General features: G+C 46.5%; 1 protein-coding gene across 1 annotated transcript in view; it reads left to right on the top strand.

The window, feature by feature from the left end:
- The window catches only part of SARDH (sarcosine dehydrogenase), a 46,738-nt gene that overhangs the window by 17,794 nt on the left and 1,981 nt on the right, over window positions 1-26,963 (top strand). The window contains exons 10-21 of the mRNA XM_083423526.1: window positions 125-211; window positions 1,132-1,222; window positions 7,225-7,366; window positions 8,028-8,111; window positions 8,674-8,787; window positions 9,517-9,655; window positions 10,934-11,047; window positions 14,832-14,979; window positions 18,975-19,068; window positions 21,791-21,953; window positions 23,502-23,670; window positions 25,093-25,228. Coding sequence (XP_083279652.1) covers window positions 125-211; window positions 1,132-1,222; window positions 7,225-7,366; window positions 8,028-8,111; window positions 8,674-8,787; window positions 9,517-9,655; window positions 10,934-11,047; window positions 14,832-14,979; window positions 18,975-19,068; window positions 21,791-21,953; window positions 23,502-23,670; window positions 25,093-25,228 — 1,481 coding nt within the window. The remainder of the gene's footprint in view (window positions 1-124; window positions 212-1,131; window positions 1,223-7,224; window positions 7,367-8,027; window positions 8,112-8,673; window positions 8,788-9,516; window positions 9,656-10,933; window positions 11,048-14,831; window positions 14,980-18,974; window positions 19,069-21,790; window positions 21,954-23,501; window positions 23,671-25,092; window positions 25,229-26,963) is intronic.

The raw sequence follows: 26,963 nt of genomic DNA, 5'->3' as shown, positions 1-26,963 counted from the left end.
AAGCCAAGAGGCCTGTGAGAAGCCATAAAGCAGGGCCTAAGCACAACAGCTCTTGTTGCTCCTGTAGTTCCCAGAAACTGGTAGTTCAGCGGTCTGTGTTTCATTATTTCCCCCTGTGATTTAGAGTCATTCACTGCTGACCACAAGCCTCTCATGGGGGAAGCGCCAGAAGTCCGAGGCTTCTTTCTGGGCTGTGGCTTCAACAGCGCTGGTAAGAGACAAATTTTCTCTTCTACATAAGTATGATCTACAATTATTATTACTGCCGCTATTTATTAAATTTATATACAGGCATCTCCTCACTTGCACCTGATCTTTCGCACCACTATGCGCGCACACGGTGCTGGGAACCTGGAAATGGCAGGGGAGAGCTGGAAAGTCTGTGGCTCACAAGGTGACCCTTCCCAGAGCCTGAGCAGTGCAGAGGCTAGGCCCCTGGACAGTTCCAGCCATGGCTTAGGCTGGAGAGTTTCACAGGATGTTGCTTCAGCAGCTGTCATCTTCAGACTGAGCCTTCAATAGGAGCTGCAGCGTTGTCTTCAGCAGCACTCTGGACAGCTGCTTGCAGAGCTTAGGCTGGAGAGGCCATCAAACCGCCAATGGTGTTTCAGCAGCAGTCATCCCCAGACGTTCTGCTCCATCTGGAGAGGCATTAGCACTGTGTGCTCATCTTGCACGAATGCCTCTGATTCGCTAAGTACTTCTCTGGTAGGCACTGAGGGCAGTTCCCTCTTCAGTTCTGAATCCTTGGCTGGATCTCTTGAGAACTCTGACCCCAGATTCATCACAGCTTGGGCCTCCAAGCACAGAGCTATCTACCTATAATTGGTAGGCTGGTGTGGCCTGGCTTGCCCAACTTAGTTCTACTTAGAGCACACCTTTTGAAATGAATGAACCTAAATGATTCATGACTATTAACTGCAGGGGGTTCCCTCTGAATATAGTGCTTGCTTTGGATACAACCCATAATATTTGACCCTTTTTGTTGCCCTCAGGAATCCAGGAGTAATTTGAGGAGAGTAAAGCCATCAGATCCTGCCCTCCTGAGTCTCATCTCAGCTCAGGAATTAGTTTTCTGTACCAGAACTGAGCTCGTAGTCTTTCCACAATTTTGCTCTTTGCTCCCTCCAGGAATGATGCTCGGAGGTGGCTGTGGGAAGGAGCTGGCCCACTGGATCATCCATGGGTATCCTGAAAAGGACATGTACGGTTATGACATTAGGTGAGCACCTTCCTGCTCTGGCCCCGTAGAGAATCTGCCTTGAATACAGAAGGTTCCAGGTTCACTTCCCCAGTGAGGCTGAGGGTGTATCCTTGTCTGAAACCCTGTTTAAAAAGGTTGCTGAGGCTGCCAGCTTCAGTGTGAAGGGAGCACAAAGTGCTGGATGGAATTGATGATAAATGCTGCCTGTGTCCTGGCAGTGGGGTTCCAGTGAGGAGGCAGCACATGGCAGAGAAACCCCCAGCCAGCATATAGAGTCCTGAGCTTGGGGAATCAATGGTATGATTCAGAAGCTTCTTGCATCCTTGTTCTTCTGAGCCCTTTACTCAGCACTATGAAGACTGGAACCTTTTTTTCTAGGGTAAGGACTAAGTACCATAGCTCAGTGGTAGAGTATCTGCTTTGCGTGAAAAGGTTCAGTCTCCAGGAACGGCTCCTGTCTTGAAATGCTAGAGAGCCACTTCAAGTCAGTGCAGGCAATATTGAGCTAGGTAGACTAATGGTCTTTTTCAGAATAAGGCAGTTTTCATAGACCAATGTATGAAGATGGGCCAGCAGCCAGGCATAGTGTCCTAACTACATATAGAAAGTTCTGGTTTCTGCCATGGTAGGGGTGGGAATATTCTCCGTCTGCATTGCAGGGGGGTTGCATGAGACTAGGCGACCCTCGGGGTCCCTTCCAACTCTACAACTCTACACTGCCAGTCAGTGTGGACAAAACTGAGCTAGATCAGAGGCGTCTTTCCCATAGGGCTTAGTGGCTCATTGCGCCAGGGTGCCAACCTCTCAGGGGCACTCCAGTGAGTGGGGGAGCTGCACGGCTTTGCCGGTGGCCTCCCCAGCTGCACCCTGCCAACCATCTTTCCTTCTTACCCTCCTCAGCCTGCCCCCCTCTGCGGACGAGTGCATTGGTGCTGCTACTGCTGCTTGTGCTGCTCCCAGAAGCACTCTGCGGTGACAGCGTGGGCTGGGGCGGATGAGGAGCTGCTTCTCGACTCTGAGGTGGCGGCTGAGGATGGGCCACCGCCTCCTCTCCCTCGGCCGCAGGAATCCCCTCAGCCGCTGCCTGCTGAGCTGCTGTTGTCTGAGGGAGTGGTGGGAGCAGCGGTGGCAGGTGTGGCTCCCAAGGGGCCTTCTCCACGTCACCGGTGCCCACCCCCCCCACCACTCCCCAGGGCACAGGTGGCGGTGTGGCAACCACCACCTACTGCTCGGGCTGCTGGGCAGCAGCGAGAGCACCCGCAGCAGGGGCTGTCATTGTCAGGCAGTGGAGGAGGCGCCCCAGAGCCTCGCAAGCGAGCTCAGGGTTCCAGTGGTCTGGCCAGCTGTGCTGCGGCCACCACATTGGCAGCGTCTTCTGTGGCCGGTGGCTCCTGGGGCTATGAGGTGGTCTGCAAGTTGGGTCCCGAGTTCTAAATTCTGGGAAAGGGAGAGGGTGCCGGAGGGATCTTTGTGCCACGGTGCCAGATGTGCTTAAGACTGCCCTGAGCTAGATGGTCCAGTGGTTTTTTCCTAGGTTATGACACAGTTGTCCCAATGAGACTCTTTTGCTGCCAGCTTTGTAGTCTTTCCAGTGCAATGTGGAAGCTTTTCTGTTTATGTAGGCCAGCAGGGGAAAAACTTTGGCCCTCCTGCTGCTGCTGAACTACAACTCCCATTGGCCATTGGCCATGCTTGTTGGGGACTGGTGAGAGTTGTGGTTCAGCAACATCTGGAGCAACAGATGTTTTATAAAACCTTGGCCTCCATTTTGTAAAAATCTATCTTTAATGCTGGGGTGTGTGTTGAGGTCTGTTGTGTTGCATTTAGGTAACTTAATGCTTGTCAGTTAGAGTAGACCCACTGAAGTGGGCGGACATAACCAAAGTAGCTCTGATGGAGTCTCCTGTGGGTAGAACTTGGTTTACATTTGTCTTTCAATTTTATTTAATATTTTTGTACTTTACTCACTGATAGGTTTTACCAAGAGTTATACATTTTAGGGCAACATTTTATTTATTTTTACTTGTTACATTTATATACCACCTTTTTCTTCCAAGGAGCTTAAGGTGATGTGCATGGTTCTCCTCCTTCACATTTAATCCTCACAACAACCCTGTGAGGTAGGTTAAGCTAAGAGACAGTGACTGGTCCAAGGTCATGGCTTCATGGCTGAGTAGGGATTCGAACCCTGGTCTCCCAGGCCATAGTTCAGTGCTCTAACCTTTACACCACATTGTAGGAGCCTGAAAGCGGGGTTGCTGTGTAGGATTTTCTCACCCTGCATTGCAAAGCAGTGTGGATTGCCAGCAGCCGGTGGGTTCCGTCACAAACGCAGGCCTGTTCCACAGATGTTTCTGTCTTTCGAATGGCTGGGAATTGATGGCTCTTAATAGTCGTCATTAATTTCTTTGTCAGTTTGATCTCATTGCCTCTATTCTGCTTGTGTGTGATCACCGGGAGTCGGATGCAAGTTGAAATTATAGCTATGCAGTAATTATATCTATTCGGGCAGCCTTCCATACCCCATTGCCCTCCAGAGGTTTTGGACTACAGCAGGCTGACAGGCTGATCCTGATTATTATTATTATTATTATTATTATTATTATTATTATTATTATTATTATATAGAATTATATATCACCCTTCATCAAAAAATCTCAGGGAACTGTAGTTCTGGAGCGCATCAGGTTGGAGAAGCTAGCTCTACAGAGCCCAGAGTGGAATACATAGTTCACTTCTCACCCACTCGCATCTAGCTTGGTACTGTCGGCACTGACTGGCAGCAGCTCTCCAGTAATTTGGGCGTTTAGTGTGGATGCCCCTATGGAAGCAGGGGCAACCACACTTTCTGGAAACAACTGAATATATTTTTGTTCTGACAGGCTTTGCCAGCTGGATAGATGGGTCTTTACTTTGAGTGGCCACTTGCTAGGGTTTTGGTCCTGTTTCAAATGTATTTTATGATTCTTGGTGTTTTTAACAATTTCTAATTATTTTATGTTTGCTTAGGAGGCCATTAATAAATCCATGGTAAAATAGATCTAAAATAAAATACCCCAAGGGTATAACCTGGGGACGTATACCTGGGGGATTCCAGGATTGAACACCTGACTTTCTGCATGCTCTTACCCTTTAAAAAAACACATCCCAAACAGCCTAGTTTTCAGAGTTCTGAATGGTTCCATGGCCAAACAGCTCTTACCACCACAAAGTTCTTCCTAAGGTTTTATTGGAATCTCTTTTCGTGCCATTTGAATCCATTGGTTTTGATTCTGCTCTCTGGAACAGCAGAAAACAAGGTTGCTCCATCTTCCATGGGACAGTCCTTCACAAATATTTGAAGATGGCTATCATATCTCTACTCAAAATAAATTTTAAAAATTGTCCAGTAGCACCTTGTTGTTGTTTAGTTGTTTAGTCGTGTCTGATTCTTCGTGACCCCATGCACACTTCTTCAGATACTTTTGCATAAGAAAGCTTATACCCAGAACAAATCTAGTTGGTCTCTAAGGTGCTACTGGAAAATTTTAAAATTTATTTCGACTACATCAGACCAACATAGCTATCTACCTGGATCTATATCTCTACTCACTCTCTTCTTCTCCATGATAACATAGCCAATTCCCTCAACTGTTCCTCATAAGGCTTGGTTTCCACACCCTTTATCATCTTGGTTCCAGCTTGTCAACATCCTTCTTAAATTGTGGTGCCCAGAACTGGACACAGGACTCCAGGTGTGGCCTGACCAAGGCAGAATAGAGTGGAACTATTAGAATAGAATGAAACTAAGTAACGTGCCCCTTGACCTGGACGCTATACTTCTGCTGATGCAGCCTAGAATTACATTAGCTTCTTTTGCTGATGCATCACACTGCTGACTCGTGCTAAGCTTGTGGTCTTAATGAAAGCTGCTTTATACTGAGTCAGACAGTTGGAGGGGAGTACTACTGATGGCTGCTAGCCATGATGGCTATGCTCTGCCTCACATTGGTTCTGAATCCCAGTTGCTGGAAACCACAGGAGGGGAGAGAGCTCTTGGGCTTGGGTCCTGCTTGCTAGTTTTCCACAATGGGCATCTGGTTGGCCACTGTGAGAACAAGAGGCTGGGTTAGAGGCTGGCCTCATTCAACAGGGTCTTCTTAAGCTCTTATTGTCCCTGCATCTCATTGTTGTCTGCACTGACTTGAAGACACTCTTCAGGGTTCTGGACAAGAAGTCTTTCTTAGCCCTACCTGGAGATGCTATCAAGGATTGAACCTGGGACCTTCTGCATGCAAAGCAGCTGCTCTTCCACTGAACTATGACTACGTGGTACAGAGGCCAGCATTGGAACAATGTATATAAGTGAAGCTGGTAGCCAGGCAGACAGTGAGTTCAAGAGCTGGAAACTGGAAGACCTGACTCTACCATGATGCTGCAGCCTGTAATGTCTGTCTCTGCCTTCAAGCAAGCAAGTGCCTCGTACCCTCCTACCTCCAGAGGAAGAGAGTGGTGTCAGCGTAACTCAAAACATAATTTATTTTAATGGTGTGCTGTTCCGAAGCAGAGGAAATGGCATGTTCTCAAACAGCAGACACAGAAGCACCTCTGTGTCAAAACCTGCCAACAGCCTCCTTTGTTGCAATGTACTCTTGGATTCTGCAATGGAAGAGAATCTTAGCACCAAAAGTGGTGTCAGGATAAGCATGCCTGTCATCATTAGCCTCCTCAAGGGAAGCTCAGAATCCTGTTCCTGAATTTATGGCCTTGTTAATCTGCAGAACCCTGCAAATTCTGCAGGGGTTATAAATTAAAAGTATGTATTGGTGTCTGAGGCAAAAGACTGGATAGCACTCCTTGGGGACCCAGATGCAAGGCAAGGCTGGGGAAGGGCTGTAGCTCAGTGATTAGTGAGCCTGCTCTGCATGCAGAAGGCCCCAGCTTCAATCCCTAACCAATGGCATTTCTGAGTTGGTCTGGGGGGAAACTCCATGCCTGAAACTCTGGAGAGTCACTGTCAGTCAGCCTAGACAGTATTGAACTAGATGCACCCAGTGGTCTGACTCCATGTAAGGCAGCTTCCTATGCTATTATTACTAGCTGAATCTTATTGGCTGCCTCCATTTGCCACCAGAGGCACTTTCCCTCATCCTGCCTAATGGTAGGGATGGCCCTGATTGTACAACTAATGGTTTGCTGATATCTAGATTTGCCTCTCTTCTGTGTTGCCCCTTATGCTTGGAACCTTTCAACCAGAACACTAAAACCAATCCCCTCCGCACCACCACCACCACCTCCATCTGCCTTCCTGGAAGTCCAACACCATTGTGGATGGAGATCTTTCTGGGTTCTGAAAGAAATCAGGAAGACCGCCAACTCATGCCTCTAATTTGTCATGGATGCTGCAACATGATGTAGCATTCAGAGTGCCAGACTATGATTTGGGAAAGACCAAGATTCAAATCCCCACTCAGCCATGAAGATCATTGGGCATGACCATGGGCCAAGTCACTCAATGTCAGCCTAACCTACTTCACAGGGTTGTTGTGAGGATAAAATGGGGGGGGGGGGAGAGAACTATGCATGCTACCTTGAGCTCCTTGGAGCAAAGAAGGTGGGCCATAAAAGCAACAACAAAAAATAATCCCTCCATTTTGAATGTACACACCACTAATAATCTTCTTCAGGTATTAGCCAAATGGAGAAGTAAACAGGTTAGACAGAGACAAGATGGGTGTGCTATATTTGCCCCCTCTGTCTCCATTTCCCATGAAAAAACCCCAGTTTGAAACCCCCTAAATTTAGCATTTAAAAATGTGCTGGGAGCATTCGCAGTAGGGTTTCTGGGAGCAGAAATTGCTGGTGTTTGCTTATTCATCCCATGTCCAGATTGGAAACCAATCCACTGAATATAATTGGTATTGGGGGGAAATGAAGGTGGTGACAGCACACTCATCTCTTCATTTCACCATTTGGTCCTCATCTGAAGATAACACTTGGGTCTGCCTCTGTCTGTCTCTGAAATGTTCACCTCTCTATAGGAGGTTTCACCACTCCCTTACAAACAACAACCGCTGGATCCGGGAAAGGAGCCATGAATCATATGCAAAAAACTACTCTGTCGTCTTCCCATATGACGAACCTCTGGCTGGGCGCAATATGAGGAAGGACCCCCTCCATGAGGTCAGACCCAAAGCTCATGGAAGAAATTCTGGGCGGACATGGGGGCGTTAGGCACAGAGGCATCCAGGGATGTGGGTAGCTTTTGCTGGAAGACTTCTGAAACAGGCATGTCCTGAAATGGATTGTGTTTGCACGACTCTAGGGTTTGATCTAGAAACCTCATGGATGGTCCAAAGCTGATACTTTATTTGAGCAAGCCACCCACCATTGTATACCCTCATGGCCAGAAGGGATGTGGCACAAGTTGTTTTTAGAGAAGAATCCTCTATGTTGCATTACAAGGGTGGTAGCAGTGAAGCTGCTGCACACAACTTAGCTGAGCTTGTGTGATGTTCGGGGGGGGGGGGAGGAGAAAAGCCATCCAACAACTGCGAGGGAAGCGGGTGTTGTCAGTTTGGCAGGGATCAAAGCCTCAAGCAGGCTTTGCATGGGGAAAATATTTGTGGCGAGAGGCCCCAGGTAGACCCTAACGCTATGGGGGCATTCAGCCTAGAACAACATTAGCTCCAGGAACAGCAAAGAGGAGGCAATAGCATGAGAGTGATCACAGGCTAATTTCATGGCTCCTAGGTCAATGGAGTGTTGGGGTTCAGTTTTTTTTTTAACACTCTTCTTCCCTCCATCTCCTCCCTCTGCACTCAAATTTTTGTGACCCTCGCAGGAACTTCTGCAACAAGGTTGTGTATTTCAAGAGAGACATGGCTGGGAGAGGCCAGGCTGGTTCCATCCAAAGGGTGAGGCACCAGTAAGTACAAAATTTAGGGATGTAATACCAAGGAGGAGCATCGTGGAACATCATGTCTCCACATGTGACCTTTGTTCCTCTAGCACTACCATTATGAGGTACCCTAAAGTCTCTTTTGCCTGCTTTCCTGTGCTGCTCTTCGCCCCAGGAGCTTGCAGATTTGCACCAGCCTGTCTCCCCATTAATGTGAGAAGGATGATCTGCATAATATCCTCCTCACCCCAGTCTTGTCCTAGACCTCCCTCTGACTTTAAATGTATGGGTGTGTGTTTTTCCCCAATCTTGGCCCTTTTGAGGTTTCCAAGGATTGGAAAACCCCAATCCTTGGCATCCAACCCACCAGGGGCAGAATTCCCAGAGAGATGGGTTTGGCTAATTTTGGCTTCTGAAGGCAGCCCTGTTTAGGGAAGTTTTTGATGACTGATGTTTAAATGTATTTTTAATCTCTGTTGGAAGCCGCCCAGAGTGGCTGGGGAAACCCAGCCAGCTGGGCGGGGTACAAATAAATTGTTGTTGTTGTTGTTATTGTTGTTGTTGTTGTTGTTGTTATTTATTATTGCAGGTTTTGGAATATGATTATTATGGCGCTTATGACCAAACCCCACATGAAGACTATGAATACAACCGCTTGCTGTCGGATGAATACACATTTGATTTCCCACCTCACCACAATGTTGTGAGTAGAATGCCTTTGTAGGAGGATGCAGTGGTCCTGTTGCCAAGAGGGGCTTCTAATGGGAGGGGGGAGTCTTTAGGTAAGGGGCATTCCCATCTCCACCTGGAGATGCAGTGATTTGAACCTGGGATATCCTGGCAGACGAACTCAGGCTTGCTGGCATCCCTCAGGACTGCACCACAATCAGGCTTTTAAAAAGCCTCCATTGGAGCCAACTGGAGCTTTTTAAAATCCTCTATTGAGGCTTTTTAAAACTTCGTTGCTACAGCAGCATCCTTTATGGGAGGGGGTTTCACAGCTGGCTCTTTGTATAACAGCTTCCAGCACAGCATCTTGGGGGGGGGGGGGTGGAAGGGAACCTTTAGCTGTTGAAACATAAAATCAAAAGTGATTCAGGTCTGAGTTCTTTGGGAAGAAAGATGTTTAATAGGTAGTCTGATGAGATGTCACTGCACACAGAAATGAGTTACGGGATGCCAAGTACTGGAAAAGAGCCATTGTGGTGGTGGGTGTAGCTTTTGAAGAAAAAATAATAATCCAAGGAATATCTGTTGTTTTTCTTTTTAAGATATAAAAAGCATGAATCACAGGTCCCTTTTCTTTCCTTCTCTTGTCACCTTGAGCGACTTCTTACATGCCCCTTGATTCTCCCTTTCAACGTGACCAAGCCTGCCTGCCATGTGCCCCCATCACCCCATGGCTCTGTTTTCTTTCCCTCCCCGGTTTTAGATCAGGAACGAATGCTTAACCTGCCGAAATGCCCTGGCGGTGTTCGACATGTCTTACTTTGGGAAATTCTACCTCGTCGGCCCAGAGGCCAAGAGGGCAGCTGACTGGCTGTTTACGGCTGACGTTTCCAAGCCTCCAGGTACCTGCCCCCCCCCCACCCGTCCCCACCATCCCACCCGCTTATTTCCAGCGGTGTTCTGCTGGCGCTGCCAATGTCATCAATGCCTTCTCTTGCATCAGGCACATAATCCCCTCCCAGTTAATGATAACGTTCAGCCAAGGCTTCTGCCAATCAAGCAGGGGAGGTTGCTTTCAATACCCCAAAGGACGCAGGCATCTCTTTGAGAGCTGCAGCCTGTGTTGATTTGGCTCTGCTTGTGATGGCTTTAAGAGGGGATTATACGAATTTGTGGGAGCACAAGCCTACCAGTGGCAATTGCAGTGGCTGGGATGGCTTCCTCTCTCAGAGGAAGTATGCCTCTTAGCAACTAACTACAGGAGATCACAATCTATTCAGTTTGGGATTCAGGCTTTGACTGAATTCGGCACACAGTCCTATTGGAAATCAAGGCCACCAGGAAAGAAATGTGTGTGTGTGTGTGCTTTTAAGGGAGATGCATACTCATTTTTTCCTCATATTGCATCTGCCTTTCACCCCATTTTTAAAGTCCCAGAATCATAGAGTTGTACTGTTGTGCATCTAGCGCAACTCCCTGCATCACATAAATCACAGTTAAAGAATCCCCAACAGCTTCTCTTTAAACACCTCCAATGAAGGTGAGTCCACCACCTTCTGAGGGAGTTCATTCTATTATTGAACAGCTGTTACTGTCACAAAGCATTTCCTAATGTTTGGTTGGAATTTCCTTTCTCATCTTTCAAATCCATTTCTGTCTTGTTTCATCTAATTGTTACCTCAGCTAAAAGGAAACTGTTTAGTTATTGAACAATTCAGATAAATCCTAACGGAATTGTTTCCCCTACACCCCCTCTCCCCTAATGGAAGAGCAAAGGCAAGGATCTTCCACTTTGTAGCCTTAGGGTTAATTTTGTTAGTTAGCTAGCCAAGAGGGGTACAAGTGGAAGTGTTGCTTAGCAACCAGGAAGGGTGGCATGACATTACTGAGTTAGCACATGCTCTGACTGGCTTTGTAGTTCTGAGGGAGTTTTTCCCCTTCTGTGCGTTTGATTGAATGTCTAAATATATGCTGTGTACAAGGCCAACCTCTCCATTCCTTTCTTCTCACATTAATACCCTGTTTTCATTTGCTTTTCCCAGTAAAGTGTTATCAGGGTTTCTCTCTCTGGATTACTTCTGAGTTTTAAATGACTTTGCATATGCATACTTTCCTGCTTCCAAATGCTGCTTTTATGGAATGATCTGGGGATAAAAAAAGATCTGGGGCTTCTGTTTCAGGAGCAACAGTTTATACCTGCATGCTGAATATGCGTGGGGGAGTCGAAAGCGATCTGACCGTTAGTGCAATAGACCCTGGCACACAGGACTCTGCACTGGCACCCGCCTTTGAAGGTAAAACTGCAATGGCAACAACACTGATCCTTGATCATTTTAAACCAATTAGATGCTGGTTTTTCTTAGCACTCTGTTTGAGTAGAGCTGCAGTTAGATTGGAAGTTGTTATGCACTGAGCTGAATCCTAGAACAATAGGATCCAGAATGCAGCTGTCTGATTGGTCCGCAGGAGCCACCCAATCCAGCTCCAGGTGGAAGTGAATCAGTGACCTGATTGGCCTGCAGAAGCAACCAATCAGGCTCCTGGATGAAGTGAATTAGCAACCTGATTGGCCTGCAGGAGCAGCCAATCAGGCTCCTGTAGAAAGTGAATCTACAACCTGATTGGCCTACAGGAGCAGCCTGGAATTAGCCAATCACGGGGGCCCCATTGTGTAAATAATGTATATATAGCTAGACGTTTTGGGGAAAGTTTCATTCATCGCTACTACGAGCTGAATAAAGAGCACGACTCTGAGTATATTTCAGAAGTCTTGGTGTGGACTGGAGCTGGGTGGGCAGCTCTTGAAACATTTGGTGGGGTCTGGAGGTGGGCAGGTCCCAGCAATCCAGGGGACATAAGAGCCTGTCTGTTGAATCTCTCTTCTGACAGCTGAGGGGAAACACAGTCTTCATGGCTAGCAGCCATTGAAAGCCCTTTCCTCCATGAATTAGTCTAGTCCTCTTTTTTTCCAAAGCCATCCAAGTTGATTGCCATCACTGCTTCTTGTGGGTGAGAATTCTAGTGCTTAGTGCAAGAGCCGTCTTACCAAAAATGGGTTTTCAGGAAGACTTTTAGAAATCAGTTTTAAGATGGTTCCCTGATCTCTTGGGCTCACAAACTATAAAGAGACATGGCACATGAGGAAAAATGAGCAGGAGGGAAGAGGGGAAAGCAAGTACCAGGCCAGCTTTTTAAGGTTACCATTCTTAAAAGTTGCAGCTGATGTCAGTGGTGGTTCTGGCTGTCTTGCCATTGATAAAGAGCAGTCTTCCACCCACTGAAGGACACTACCCTCCCCACATCCACAAAATCAGATCCAGGAGCATAGAACTGGTGCCAACAGCTAGGCCAGGAGGGAGCGGGCAGCTCCAGCCCCACAGTTGAGTTTTGATGACACTTGGAAATCCTCACAGGAGGGGGCTTGATGGAGTCACCCTCCTCCCTTACTCTCCCTCACACCAGACCCAAATGAAGTCATTCTCAGCACAGCAGGAATGAGAATGCAAGTCACGTCTTTTTCTGTCCTGGACCTTGACATGACAGCCTCCTTAATTTTTTTTGGATGGCAGGTGGCTGGTGTGAATGGTGATTTCATTACCTATGACTAGACACCAGGCTGGCCATGTCTCCCCCCCCCCCCCAGTCTCCATCCAGCAGCCAGCATAACCTAATTAAACACTCCTCCTTTGAGGCCTTTTTGCAAACTGAAAGGTGCTTATTGAGTTTCTGTCAACCCTTGCTGCATCTACTGTCTCTGGGCTGGCGGGTAGGTGCACCCGTGACCGCTCCTACAGCCCTTATTTGGAATAATTAAGGACAAATTAAAAATAAATCAGCCGGTGAGTGGATTTGCACAATTACTGGAAAGCTAAAATGGGTAGCTGGAGGGAGTGTGCGTTACTTGACCTTACATCACAGAATTGGAGAGTTGGAAGGGGCTCAAAGAGTCATCTAGACCAACCCCCTGCTGCAATGCAGGAATCACAGCTAAAGAATCCCTGACAGATGGCCATCCAATTGCTGCTGCAAAACGTTCAAGGAAGGAGAGTCCAGATGTAAAAAGGAGCTCAGCTAGATGAAGCCTGGTGGAGGCTGACTCACTGGGGCTAACAGGGCTCAGGCTGCTCTCAGCCACTCCCACCTCCCTGGCCTCCGTCTTGAGGTGGACCTGGTGTTCATCTTCTTTCTCCCTCTTAGTCTCAGACTGCACACACGTCATACATTTACAGAACATTGAGAGCCCCAGTCCTCCCCACATGGCAACAGTAGTTTACTCAACCGAGCTATAACTCACAGCACGCTTAAACTACAGTTCCCATTATTCTTTTGGGGAAAATGTGCTTTACCTGTCTGGTGTGTGCACATCCTCCTGTGTTGCCCTGGTAGAAGGATAGGGACAAAAAAGAAAAGAAAATGCTACCTGGAGGAAATAAAATAACGCATGGCATTGAGAAATCAGGTAGATAAATGTTTCTCTCTATCAGAACACCAGAAATTGTGGACATCCAATGAAGCTGAATGTTGGAAGGTTCAGGACAAATAAAAAATGACTTTGTTATGTAGTGCATAGTTAAACAGCGGAACTCCCTCCTGCAGGAGACAATGATGGCCACCAACTTACATGGAGGGCTATTGATGGACACTAGCCACTATGTCTATGTCCTCCCTATGCTGTCTGAGGCAGTATGCCTCTGAATTGCTGGGAATCCTGCTTATGGGCTTTGCAATGACACATCTGGTTGGCCACTGTAAAAACAGGATGCTGGGCAAGATAGGCTTTTGGTTGACCTTTGGCTCTTAGGTTCTGCTTCCATTGTTGGAGGCAGCAATGCTTCTGAATACCAGTGGGTAGGGGAGAGTGCTCTTGTGCTTGGGTCCTACTTTAAGGCCACCTGGTTGGCCATGGAGACAATAGGATGCTGGACTAGATTCATCAGTGTCTTCTAGAATTAAGCTGGCTTTCCTTGCCATTGGTTAAGGCTCCCTGCTGGGCTCCCTGCATTCCACCCCACCAGCTCCACTGGGCACCAGCTGCCTGCTCTTGAGGCATGGCAAATTCAGCATCCTGGTCCCAGTGCCAGAGAGATGGCTGCTTTCAGGAAACCCACTGAGAAAGCATCCAAGATGACAACATGCCCACCCTCCATACTTCTGGGGCCACATACCTGTGGTGGGTGGGATGAGAGGCAAGAGTGGGTGGAGCAATGAATGTGACACAAAATAGTCGTAAGCAGTAAAACACATCTAAAAGTACACCTGGTTGAACAATTTCCACCTAAACCATAGTGAGATCTAAATATAAAGTTACAATATATATATATATATATAAATAAGAACAGCCCCCTGCCCACCCCCCAACCCTAAACACTGCTCCAACCCAAAAAATCTATTCAGGAGTCTCAGCTTTTGTAGCTGGAGTTATTTGGAGACCCACCTTCTCAGGCTAGGTGGAGAAAAAGCCTGCAAGGCAGGGTAGAAGGTCTTCCAGGACTCACAGCCAAGGTGGAAACTCCTCTCTGGATTCAGGTAAGTCCATATTCTCTTTCTGACAGATGGAGACCTCGCCCCACAAATAGGAATCCAGATGCTGCTGAACGCATTTATTTATAAAAGTATTTGTATATCATTTAAAAAATAATGAAAGTGGTTTACAGCAATAAAACCATAAAATAAAACCATAAACAGTTAAAAGCAAGCATCAGTTGACTGTTGTGGAAGGATGCACTCTTAATTGCTTGCATGGCTCTGGTGGAATAGTAAAGTTTTCAACAGGCATTTAAATGTTGGCACAGAAGGCACCTGCTCAATCTTTACTGGCAGAGCATTTCACAGGAATGACAGTTCAAGGTTCATTTTCTTGTTCTTGTCAAACAAGCTTCGCCAACTCAGAGGTACGACAAATGGCACTCTTGCAGATGATTTCAGTGATGGAGCTGGAATAGAAGGACTCGGGATCCCTGAGGTTCCTTGGACCTAACCTGTTCAGGGCTTTGTTAATTAATACAAGGACCTTGAACCAGACTCTGTAGTAGATAAGCAGCAAGATGCCTATTTAATATTACCTGTCCTTCTTCCTAGGGGATGGCTACTACCTTGCAATTGGGGGAGCAGTAGCACAGCACAACTGGTCCCATATCATGACAGTCCTGCAGGACAAGAAGTTCCAGTGCCAGTTGATTGACCAGTCAGAACAGCTTGGAATGATCAGCATCCAGGGACCATACAGGTGAGAGTCACAGGTGGGAAATGGACCCGGAGGTAGACTGGTTGTTGTTTGTAACCCATGACTGAATAAATTAGGATATTTATTGTATACACTTGGTGGTTCATTCCCCAGTGGCATCTCCAGGTGGGTCTGGGAGAGACTTCTCTCTGAATCCCTGGAGAACCTGTTGTCAGTCAATACTGAATAGATGATATTGAGCTAGATGTAACTCAGTAGCCTGACTAGGGCTGGATCTATACAGATATAAAAAAACACTATGGGGAAAAAATGCTACAGGGGAGAAAACGCTCCTAAGGCAATCTGCCATTGACTTTGGATTCTGCTCTACAGCACCATCTGGTGTCACATCTTTATAATGCATTTTTAATGTTATAAATTGGTATCTGAAGAAGTATGCATGCACACGAATGCTCATATCAATAACTATCTTAGTTGGACTCTAAGGTGCTACTGGAAGGAATTTTTTAATTTTGTTTCAACTACAGCAGACCGACACCTACCTGTAAATTAGGCATAAGACTGTTTCCTCTGTTCCATGGGGCTCTGGATTTGGAGGCTCTAAAAAAAATCTCAAGAGCCAACACCCCCTCATCCTCAATTTTAATGTGCCTGCCCAGGTGAAATACCCACTGATAATTTTTTTGGCAGCAGTTAAACGGATTTCAATGAGTTTGAGAAATTGATCAAGAGGGCTTTGTAAATTTCTAGTTTGGGGATTGTCTTAGATGGAAAGTACCCATATCAGCTCCTGCTTGTGGACTTCCTATTGAGAAGACGGGATGAGATGGGCATCCTTTGGCTGGATCCAGCAGCCAGGCTCTTCTTATGTTCTTCCTTCACTGGGATTTCCAAGTGGGGAGAGTTTCTGTTGTGCTCAGATCCTGCTTGCAAGGGTTTCCCATAATGGACATCTGGTTAGGCGTTGAGAAAACAGGATGCTAGAATAGATGGGCCTTTGGTCTGATCCAGCAGGGCATATTTTATGCTCTTATATCTACAGAATTATGGTGGCTTCACAAATGCTATTTAGGAAAAGTGGGGTGGTGGCCTCCCCCTTTCCTTTGCTCCCTTCTCTTGCACATGTATTTACACCCACACCCACCCACACTCACCCACCCACATGCCTTCCTTTGGTCCTCAGTATTCCACAGTAGCATATTGATTATCTTGTCAGCTGCTTAATTTTACATCCTGAGATTCTGCCTGCACTATATGTTCAAAGCAGTATTGTACCACTTTAAGCAAGCATGACTTCTCACAAAGAAGAAGAAGAAGAGTTTGAATTTGATATCCCGTTTTATCACTACCTGAAGGAGTCACAAAGTGGCTAACATTCTCCTTTCCCTTCCTCCCCCATAACAAACACTCTGTGATGTGAGTGGGGCTGAGAGACTTCAGAGAAGTGTGACTAGCCCAAGGTCACCCAGCAGCTGCATGCGGAGGAGCAGGGAAGTGAACCTGATTCCCCAGATTACGAGTCTATCGCTCTTAACCACTACACCATACTGGCTCTCCTACCACCTGGGAACTGTGGTTTTTTTAGGGTGCTGAGAGTGGTTTAACAACTGATCCCTCTTTCAAGAGAACTCTTGGAAGCTGCCTTATCTCAAGTCAGACCAATGGTCTATCCAGCTCAGTATTATATATGCTGACTGGCAGCAGCCCTCCAGGATTCCAGACATAGGCCTGTCACACCCCTACCTGGAGATTCCACTGGGGATCGAACCTTGGGACCTTCTCCCTGCAAGGCTGACACTCTCCCAAAATCAGCCAAGAGCACGTATCATGTCTCTCTGGAGCTTTCCTTTTCCTCCTGATCAGCTTTCTGAGGGCCCTTTCTTGCCAGCTGTCTCTTTGATGGCACATTTCTGAGGGCAGGCAAAGCTTTGCAACTGGAGTCTAAGAGGATTTCCACTCATTATCCTTGCATTCACACCCTTCATTTTCATAATGCTGCCCATGGCTGAGTTAATGGCATCCTGTTTCCTCAGCCCAGAGCAGATCCTCAGGGGACAGCAATTGCTTGTCAGCCTTGGTGCGCTGGCGTCTGTGATGTGACAAGGGACCCTATGCTCATGGGCCCCAAAATATCCTGGTCCACTAAAGATAATCTCTGGCTCCTGTCACTTTTCTGTCTCAGCTTATTCAGGGTGGGACGGGAAGATCCTCAAAAGCTTTCCTGGCATGTTTAAAGAAAGTGAGCACTCATTACCACAGATTATGGAGGAACTAAGATTTTCAATGTTAGCAGGAAAATCTGGAAACCATGCTTTATGAGGAACAGTTGAGGGAGCTGGGTATGTTTAGCCTGCAAAAGAGGAAACTGAGAGGAGTTATGATAGCCACCTTCAAATATTTCAAGGGCTGTCACATGGAAAACTGAGCAAGCTTGTTTGCTCCTGCTCTGGAGGGGAGGACCTGAACCAATGGCTTCAAGTTACAAGAAACATCAGCTAAACATCAGGAAGAACGTTCTGACAGTAATTGCTGTTCAACAGTGGAAAGTTCTCCCACAAGAGGTGGTGGACTCTATCTTGGAGGTTTCAAGCAGAGGTTGGATGGCCATCTGTCATGGATGCTTTAGTTGAGATTCCTGCCTTGGGGTACATTCCTACCTTGGGGTCCCTTCCAACTCTACGATTCTATGATTCTAAGAATCCCTTCCCATGCTCTGAAGCCACATTCTGAGAAGCGGTGTTGGAGAATTCCATTTAAAACAGGAATGAGTTGGGGCTAGTTAGCTATGCTCTTTACTGCTGACAGCTTGGAGATTGCCCTCTATTGGGAAGACCTTAAAGCCTAATGTCTGATGGGATGGCAAGGGGAAGTTTGGGAGAAAGAAAGTCCTTCTTCACATCATGTTGTTGAACTATGGAGCTCACTTCCACAGGAGTAAGAGATGGCCACCAACCTAGATGACTTTAAAAAGAGGATTGGACAAATTCATGGAAGAGGAGAGGGCCATCAATGGCTACTAGCCACAATGGCTATGCTCCACCTCCATGGTCAGAGCAGTGATTCTTCTGCCTACCAGTTCCTGGAAACTGCAGGAGGGGATGTTGTTGTGTTCAGGTCTTGCTTGCTAGTTTCTCATTGGACCATCTCTTTGGTCAGTGTGGGAACAGACTAGATGGGACATCAGCTTGATCCAGTGGGCTCTTATGCTCTAATGGGCTCTGGCTGTTTCCTAACATCTAACATAAAGCAGAAGTGTCAGAGGCCAAACTAAACATAATCATACTGGCAAGGGATGGCCCCCTGTATCAGCTATGCAAATAGAAGTGATGTCAGTGTCAGACCTCCAGCTTCTCATGCTTACTTATGGATAGGCTACGTCATAGAGAACTGAAGCCTTGGCAAGGCATTCAATGATCCAGTTATTTGATGTTGCCTCCGCTCAGTTTTCCTTCTTATACATGACTGATGTATGTATGCAACATTCTATGGATTTTGCTGGAGTTTGGCCCATGTCATTTTAACATTTGCTTACTCATTTTATTTAATGACATTTGCACAGCACCTGACTGTAAAAGAGATACCATCCCCCCAAAAAAGTTTAAAAAGAGACCGAAACAATCAAATTATTAGTAAAACCATTTAAAACAACATTAAAAAATGAAAATCAGCAACAAACTAAAAAATATATTAAAACACATGTCCACATTCTGAACATCTGGGTAGGCTTGTCTAAGCAAGAATGTTTTCAGCAGGCACCAAAAAGAGTACATGGAAGGCACCTTCCCAGCAGACAGTGAGATGGATTATTGGCCAAAGTGGAAGAAATTTGAAGGCCCTTGGTAGTTGCTTTGCGTTTGGGGTATGGAATGTGAGGAGGTGTCAGCTTGCCCTTTGCCTCAGGCAGCAACATATCATGGGCTGGCCCTCATGGCAGGGATTGTGGGGAGTGTTGGAAGGGTGTGTGTGTGTGTGTGTGTGTCATTCCTGGAAGTTGGTCGCCATATTCTCCTCACCAGGGTTCCTCTCCTTCCTCACAGCCGCGCTGTCTTGCAGGAAGTCCTGGAGACGGACCTCAGCAATGAAGCCTTCCCTTTCTCCACTCACAAACTGGTGAAAGCTGCAGGCTGCACGGTAGGGATCTCGGTGTGGATTTGCTTTTTTGCCACGGCAACTCAAAGCAACTTACGATATTTTATGCAAAACAAAAAACATGCAACATCAGCATAAAAAACCAACATATTAAAAGATAATTCTTTTTTTAAAAAAACTACATTAAAATATCCCATCTGTGCAAAAAGGCAAAGGCCTGATGAAATTGGAATGTTTTTACCTGGCACCATCATTGCATATATTTGGATGCCAGATGAACCTCCCCAAGCTTTCCATAAGTAGGGAGCCACCACTGAAAAGTCCCCATTCTCGTATTCCTGTTATTATTAATATTTCATAACCCGACCTACACCATAAGGTCCTAGTGTGTGGATTGCAGTCATTTAAAAATGCAAAAGAGAGAGACTCCCTCATCCTCATCCTCATCCTCATCCTCTGTATGCTCCTGCATGCAGAAGACCGCAGGTTCAACCCCCATCATTTCCAGGTGGGACTGGGGAGGACTCTTGCCTGAAACCCTGGAGAGCCACTGCTAATTAGTGCGGACAATATAGAGCTGGCTGGACCACAGATCTAACTTGGTATAAGGCACTTCTCTCTGTTCCATTGCCTTATAGCTGGCAAAATAATTTTTCTCTGGCAGAGGATTTGCCTTGGACAGAATTAAGTGGTGTGATTTGTTTGTTTATTCTTTTATCAGGGTGGAAATAGAACCATAAGCAGAGCTACCCCTGTTGAATTTCTTCCTGCCTTGTAGTTGTTAAGACACGGCCAGGAATTGGACGGGGGATAGGTTAAAGCCTAGCGAAGAGAGACGCTGAAGTTGGTGGGCTTAAAAAAGACAAACGAGGAGTGGGGGTTAATTCTCAAAAGACATGTCTAAAATGAAAAGCTACTAGAGTAGAATTCTCTGCTCAAAAGAGCAACTCCCTCAGCAGCCATGGGGTGGGAAACTGAAAGCGGATTGTGGGTTTATTTTGAGCTCCCCTGACAATAGAGCCTTGGCTGGGAGCTGTCACACTCTCAGTGGCGCAGCAAAGCATTTCTGAAGGTTGACAATCTAATCAGGAGGGGTGTGAATGTTCAGAGCTTTTTGTAGGTGGGTGGGAAGCTGGAAAAGAATTAACCCTTTCTTTAAATTTTCAGAGGTTAAGCTCAGAAAGCAGGGCTAGGAGAGGAGAAACTGCAGTTATTTTGCCACATGCCACAGAGCTGAAGAGTGATTGGAAAGCATGTGGCTTTTGGGGGCTGCTGTCAGGATAGATACAGGAAGCTGCCACCAGGTTCTTGAGCTTGCATAGACTAGTGTTGCTGGATCTGACTGGCAGGAGCTCTCCTAGAGAACCTTATGACCCAAGATCCTTTTGGCTGAAGCTGGTGATAACTGACCATGGTCCCTCATAAATGTTTCTACCTCTTTGCCTCTGAATGCCAGTTGCTGGGAAACGTAAGTGTGGAGAGTTGCTTTTGTGCTCTGGTCCTGCTTGCAGGTTTCCAACTGGGGTATCTGGTTGTCCACTGTAGCAGAACAGCTGACCCTCTGTCCTGATTGATCTATTGTGATAGTAGGACCTCTATGCCCAGAGAAAGTCTACCTTTGGATGCCAGATGGTGGGGTCCTGGTTGAGGGCTTTTCAGAAGAGGCATCTGGTTGGCCAATGTAAGAACTGGATTCTGGACGAAATGGGCCATTCACCTGATCCAGCAGCCAGGCCCTTCTTATATTCTCTGACAGCTGAGGGACTCTCCACATGGCCAATCAAAGCTGATAACTTGACACTTCCTTCCATGTCTCGCTTTGTTCCCTGTCCTTAATAAACGGATTTGAACAGCTATCCTCCGCTTAGGAGCCCATGAATATTTCATCTGGCTAATCTAGATTAATGCAACGTGTCGTGTTAAATGATCATCTCCGGAGGAAGGCTTGGAAATCAGCAGGGCTGACGGCTCCATTCCTCCGGGTGGTCGGGGAGTGGGGGGCTCGTCATGCTGCTGACAGGCCCCCATTGTGCTGGTGTAATTGTCAGTGCCTCATTCCCTTCCAGGGGTTTGATGGGACTCAAGGATAGGAAATAAATCTGCTATTTTAAAATACATCCCGTGGGGAAATTCAGAGGACCAGAAGAGCAAGGAGCGAAGGAGAAAAACAACTGTGAGGTGTCCCGTTGTATTAACTCAGTTGCTCTGGTGACACGCCATCTCCCGTCTCTAGCACCAGTAGGCCAACTGTCGCAAAGTTAGAACAAAAAAAAATATGACTGTAGATGGGCGATAGGGGTGAAGAGCATGACACACTGAATAAAAACCCAAGCTGAGACACAGGGCAGGTTCTCCCATTAGGCATGGGGTGCTGGCCAAGGGTGGCATGTCTTTATGTCTTTCCTTCCTTCCTTCCTTCCTTCCTTCCTTCCTCTCTCTCTCTCTCTCTCTCTCTCTCTCTCGTAAACATATCTCCAGCACCCCACAGCCTCCCTGGCTGCCCTGTGGGATGAATTAACTTCCTGACATCTTCCCCAGGCTTTAAATGATGTGCTGGCACCCAGTGAGGCTGCAGAGAGGTCAGGCTACTGGTGAGGTGATATTTGGAATAAATGAAAAGCCATTCCCAAGTGTCCCCGGCCACTTCAAAACTAAGGCAAGGATGGGAAAACAACAATACCATTGTGAGAACATGGTTAGATGGGCCACTGACCTTATCCAGCATCCAAGTTCCTCTTTAAGTTCCTATGTTTTGCCTTCTCAGGTCCGTGCCATGAGACTGTCGTTTGTGGGAGAGATGGGCTGGGAGCTTCATGTCCCCAAGGAGCACTGTGTGAAGGTCTACCGGTCAGTTATGAAGGCTGGCACCAGGCATGGCATCATCAATGCTGGCTACAGGGCCATCGACTCTCTCAGCATTGAAAAAGGTGTTTGGACAGTCCTTGCTTCTATCTGCAGTGATGGCCTGGAGACAGACTTCTATCTAGCTCAGATGTTGGGGATCCTGCACTGCCCTCTCAATGCCTCTTATCATCCCTGCCTATTAGCTTTGCTGGTTGGGACTGATGGGATTTGGAAAATCATTAACATCTAGATGTCAGCAGAATGGGAAAGGCCAGCTAATACTGACTATCCATGCTTTCCAAGCCCTTCCAGGAGATCCCAAGGATTGATGAACCTGGGACTTCTTGGTCCCATGGAGGGGGAACCTGTGGCCCTCTAGATTTTAGGCTGCCCTTATAATCCATGACCATTGGCCATGCTCAGTCCATCTGCATCTGAAGGTGCAGAGGTTCCCTCTGAAGCAAAAGTAGACAACATGATGCCCTCTAGACATTGTTGGACTTCAGCTCCCATCACCATCTCTGAGAGTTGGCCATGCTGGATCTGATGAGGGTTGGAGTCCTCAAACATCTGAAGGGCCACAGGTTTCTCCACCCCTTCTTTCATGTTTTCAGTTTGTCTTGAAATCCTGCTGGAATTCCTGACTAGTTGTGGTCATGGAGTGAAGATGCCACTGAAACCCAGACCTGGATAATAACTGGATAATCAGATTTCCCCTCTGAACATTATTTGAGTGTTGCCATCTTGGATCAAGCTAAGCCTTCTCAACAGCTGCTTTGATTCAAACTCTACTGGCAGCTGTGTCTGAATCTCTCTCTGTGTGTATGCCAAAAGCCCACAGTCATAATGGAGGCTGCAGACTTCTTTGCCCTCATTCCATTCCTGTTTCCCAGACTTGATTGATTATTTCCCCATTTCTCAGGCTACTTATGATCACAGAGATGCCATAGCTCTTAGGGGAAGGGTCATAGCTCAGCGGTAGAGCACATGCTGTGCATGCAGAATGTCCCAAATTCAATCCCCATTTGCCTGGGAAAAGCTCCTTCCTGAGCTAGATAGACTATTGGTCTGACTTGATAAATAGCAGCTTCTGGTGGTTCTAGATCACTGAAATTGTATTTCCTATCTTGGGAATACTATTATTATCATAGGAACTAGCTCCTAGCGGCTGAGGGGGTCTTCAGCTTCCCCAATAAAATATTTGAGGGGGCTGGGGCCCCTCAGAGTTGATGGGCATTGCCATTCAAATGATGTACATGCACCGCATCATGTGATCGATTACCTGCCCCCTCCAATATTTTATTATTGTTGCTATTTAATATTAGTAGTTGTAGTAGTTGTAATTGTTATGTAACATTTGTGACATGCTTTTGCTCTGAGTAGGTTAGGTGCTGGAAACGTGGATTTGGTGGGCTGGTAGGAAGTTGTCTCTCTCAGAAGAGGCTTGGATGAAGCCCAATGTCTCTCAAAATGGGTTTGGATGAAACCTGATTGTCCTATAAGGATTATCTAAGAGAGCATGTCAAAAAACTGGGCACTTTCTGAGCTGATCTGGGTGGAGGGAGTTTACCTCCCATTGTCAGAGAGTCATCTCTGTGTGGTCTGTCTGTGGCTGTTGTGTTTCTTCTCAGGCTATAGGCACTGGCATGCAGACCTCCGTCCTGATGATACTCCCCTAGAAGCTGGCCTGGCTTTCACATGCAAGCTCAAAACTGACACCCCTTTCCTTGGGAGGGAAGCCATTGAGGCTCAGAAAGCAGCTGGAATATTCCGCCGCCTCGTCTGCTTCACCACTGATGAGTGAGTAGCCACTGGTAGGCAGTTGCAGCTATCTGATGGCATCTAGCTCAGCATTTCTGATCAGACTCTCAAGTTGGCCTTCAGGCCTCTCTAATTTGCAAAAGGACAAGGACTGTCACTCAGCTAGTAGAGCGCATGGCTCTCCAGGCAGAAGTGTGGACTCCACACCATCTCCAGGCAGGGCTGGGAATGTCCCTTCCTGCAACCTTGAAGAGTCAGTGTTGACAATACTGAGATGGATCAATCTAAGTCAGCCTCCTCCATTGCCCTCTGCAGATGTCAATGTCAAAACCTCTCCAGATCTTTGCAAAACAACTGCTACTTCCTATCTTGAAGAAGTGTGCGTGCACACAAAAGCTTATACCCCGAAAAAACTTAGTTGGTCTCTAAGGTGCTACTGGAGAATTTTTTAAATTTTCATTTATTCATTTCATCTGTGTCAGACCAACATGGGTACTTACCTGAATCTAGAACTGCTACTTCTATTAGGTATCCTATAATTGGAATCAAATCTGCAACAGGCTAGTCCATGTTATTCCTACTCAGAGTAAACCCATTGAAGTTGATGCACATTTTTAACTTAGCTCCACTGATTTGTAATGGATCTACTTTAAGTAAAACCTATTCACAGAACCCCCCCAAGTTTTGCTTGATAGTTCATAATATTGAGAATCAGGTTTTCATCTGTGATTGGGTACAATTGGACATTATTTTGAATCAAGATGATGGACGGGACCTTTCAAAACTACCCTGATTTTGACCAAATTTTGCACAATGGTTCCTGAACCAGTTTTTATCTCTATTTGGATCCAGTTGGATGCCATTTTGAATCAAGATGGCAGACCAAACCTTTCAAAACTGCCTTAATTTTAATCACTGATTTAAAAAATGCACTGACTTTTGCATTTCTTAGAATTCCTGGGCAACATACTGGGTGTGACGCTGCTAGTGTTGAAGGACTGGACGTTTTTGATGGTTCACGTTTCATGTAGTTTAGCAATTACCTTCATTTAGAAGTGGGTGCACCATGGGTATTTTAATTTCTGAACAAGTTTGATGGCTAGTGTGCAGCACTTTTTAGCACTGACTGTTTCTGACAGCTGACAGATCTCATATCCGAAGCCTTTTAAAAGGAACAGGAGATGCCAGCAGCACTTGAAATACCGAAGCAAAGATTTTGAAACGTGCCCCTGAATTGCATCCAACCTTTTGACACATTACTTTGTGAAATTGGGAAATGATAAAGCTGGGAGAGGATCTTGTGTTGGATACTTGCAAATGTTTGTTTATTCGATGTTCTAGTCTCTCTCCTCAGTTCCTGAATTTGCAGCAAGGCAAGTTTCTGACATGATTTGCCCTCTGCCATAAACTTGCATCATACCTGATGCCTTTCTACCTAATGGCTTTCTCTGCTCTCTCCAGAAAAGTGCCAATGTTTGGTTTGGAGGCCATCTTCAGGAATGGCAAAGCTGTTGGGCACATTCGTAGGGCGGACTTTGGACATGCTATCAACAAGACAATAGCTTACGGCTACATCCGGGATCCTGATGGTGGACCGGTGAGTCTTGGAAGCAGAACATCTCCAAGTTGCATTGGGATGAGTGGGCAATTCTGTATTTGGTGCTTGGAGTGCAAATTATACTTGAAAATGCAGGCTTTCTGCTCCTGCCTTTAAAAAAAACCTACACAAAACAGTACAGGGAGGTTCCATGAGTTAGCACCAATGAAACTGCATCAGGTTTCTTTTGGGGGGGGGTAGTTGATTAATTGGTTAATTAATTAGAATTCTTACCTGGGTTGACACAACAATGAAACCCCAGATCGGGACCATGGGTCAAGTCAGAGTGAGAACTGGGTGGTGTGCAAACCTCTCTGATGAATTGGTTTGTGGCTGTTCTTGTGTTTTATTCATATCTTGTTTCTTTCCTATTTTAAATTTCATCATGAGCTGGCCTGAGCTGTTGAGAGAGCTGTAGGGTAACTAGTTGAAATACTTTTAAAATGAATAATTATGGAGGGACAGGAGCCCACAGCCCCAAAGTTCTTTAGCAGCCCCTGCCTGCCTGCCTGCCCACCTTTTTCCCAATCCAAGAAGGGGATACACCTGTCACTGTGGACATGATTTCCAGCAATTTAATGACTTTGCCTTCCCTATGCCTTTAGCCTCTTCCCTTCTGCCTTTTGCTGGCATCTAGTAATGCAACAGAGGAGCCTTAAGCGAAAAGTGTGTGTGTGGGGGGGGAAGCTTGACATCAAAGGAAGGGAGGGAGGGGTGGTGTGTGTGTGTGTTGGGGAGGGGAGGAATTGTTGGTGAAGCTGAAATCTCTTGACAGTTTGTTTTGGACCAGATGGACAAGCCACAAGGGATAAGGGCTTTTGTGTGCACGTGCAAGAGGTTGAGATGGGAACACTGTGCTGTCACGAAATGAGATGATGATAAGGTTTCCTTGGGTGCACTGTGACATTCAGCTGTTCCCTGCTGTGGATTTAGGGTCATTGACCAATTATGGAGTTTTTACTTGATACGTTGACTTTTTATTGATGAAGCTGTGTCGGCCTGTGTGCCTTAGAACAGGGGCTGTATCTCACTGGGAGAACATCTGCTTTGAATGCAAAAGATTTAGTCCCCAGCATCTCCAGGTAGGGCTGGAAGAGACTCCCTTTCCGAAACCCTAGAGAGTCTCTGCCAGTCAGTGTAGACAGTACTGAGCTAGATGGACCAAATATCTGACTCAGTGAAAGGCAGCTTCCAATGTATCTGTTTAATTCAGCCTCTGCTTTCAGAACCATGGGACTGGAATTTTGCTTTTTTAAAGAAAAATGAATTGCAGCAGCAGAGTGCAGGTTCAATCTCCAGCAACTCCCACCTGAAACCCCTGGAGAGCCATTGCCAGTCAGTGCAAGCAGTACTAAGTGAGATGGACTGACTATAGAAGGCAGCTTTCTATATTCCAGAATAGCATTTTTGATGCAGTGTTTTGCTGTTTGTTTACTGAACATTCCTTTCAAGCACCTCCAGTGTTTTCTTCACATTGCTTGCTACCCACATAACAGTATCCTTGAATTGATGTGTTCAGAAGGGCACCTCACCTCCAAAAAACCTTTAGTTCAGGCACTGTGAACCCCCAATTAAAGCAGTGGAAGGGGCCCCCATGCTGGGAAACCGTGCTGCTGCTGCTGCTGCTGTTGTGGCAGACAGGTGATGTTCTGCTGAGTGGACTGATCACCGAATGTGCCCTGCAGAATGCATTGCTCATTAAGCAGATGTTTGACATGTGGGGTTGCTCTTTCCC

This window comes from Podarcis tiliguerta (genome assembly GCF_965153285.1).
Source record: "Podarcis tiliguerta genome assembly, chromosome: Z".
NCBI lineage: Eukaryota > Metazoa > Chordata > Lepidosauria > Squamata > Lacertidae > Podarcis > Podarcis tiliguerta.
This window is presented reverse-complemented; position numbering and strand designations above follow the sequence as displayed.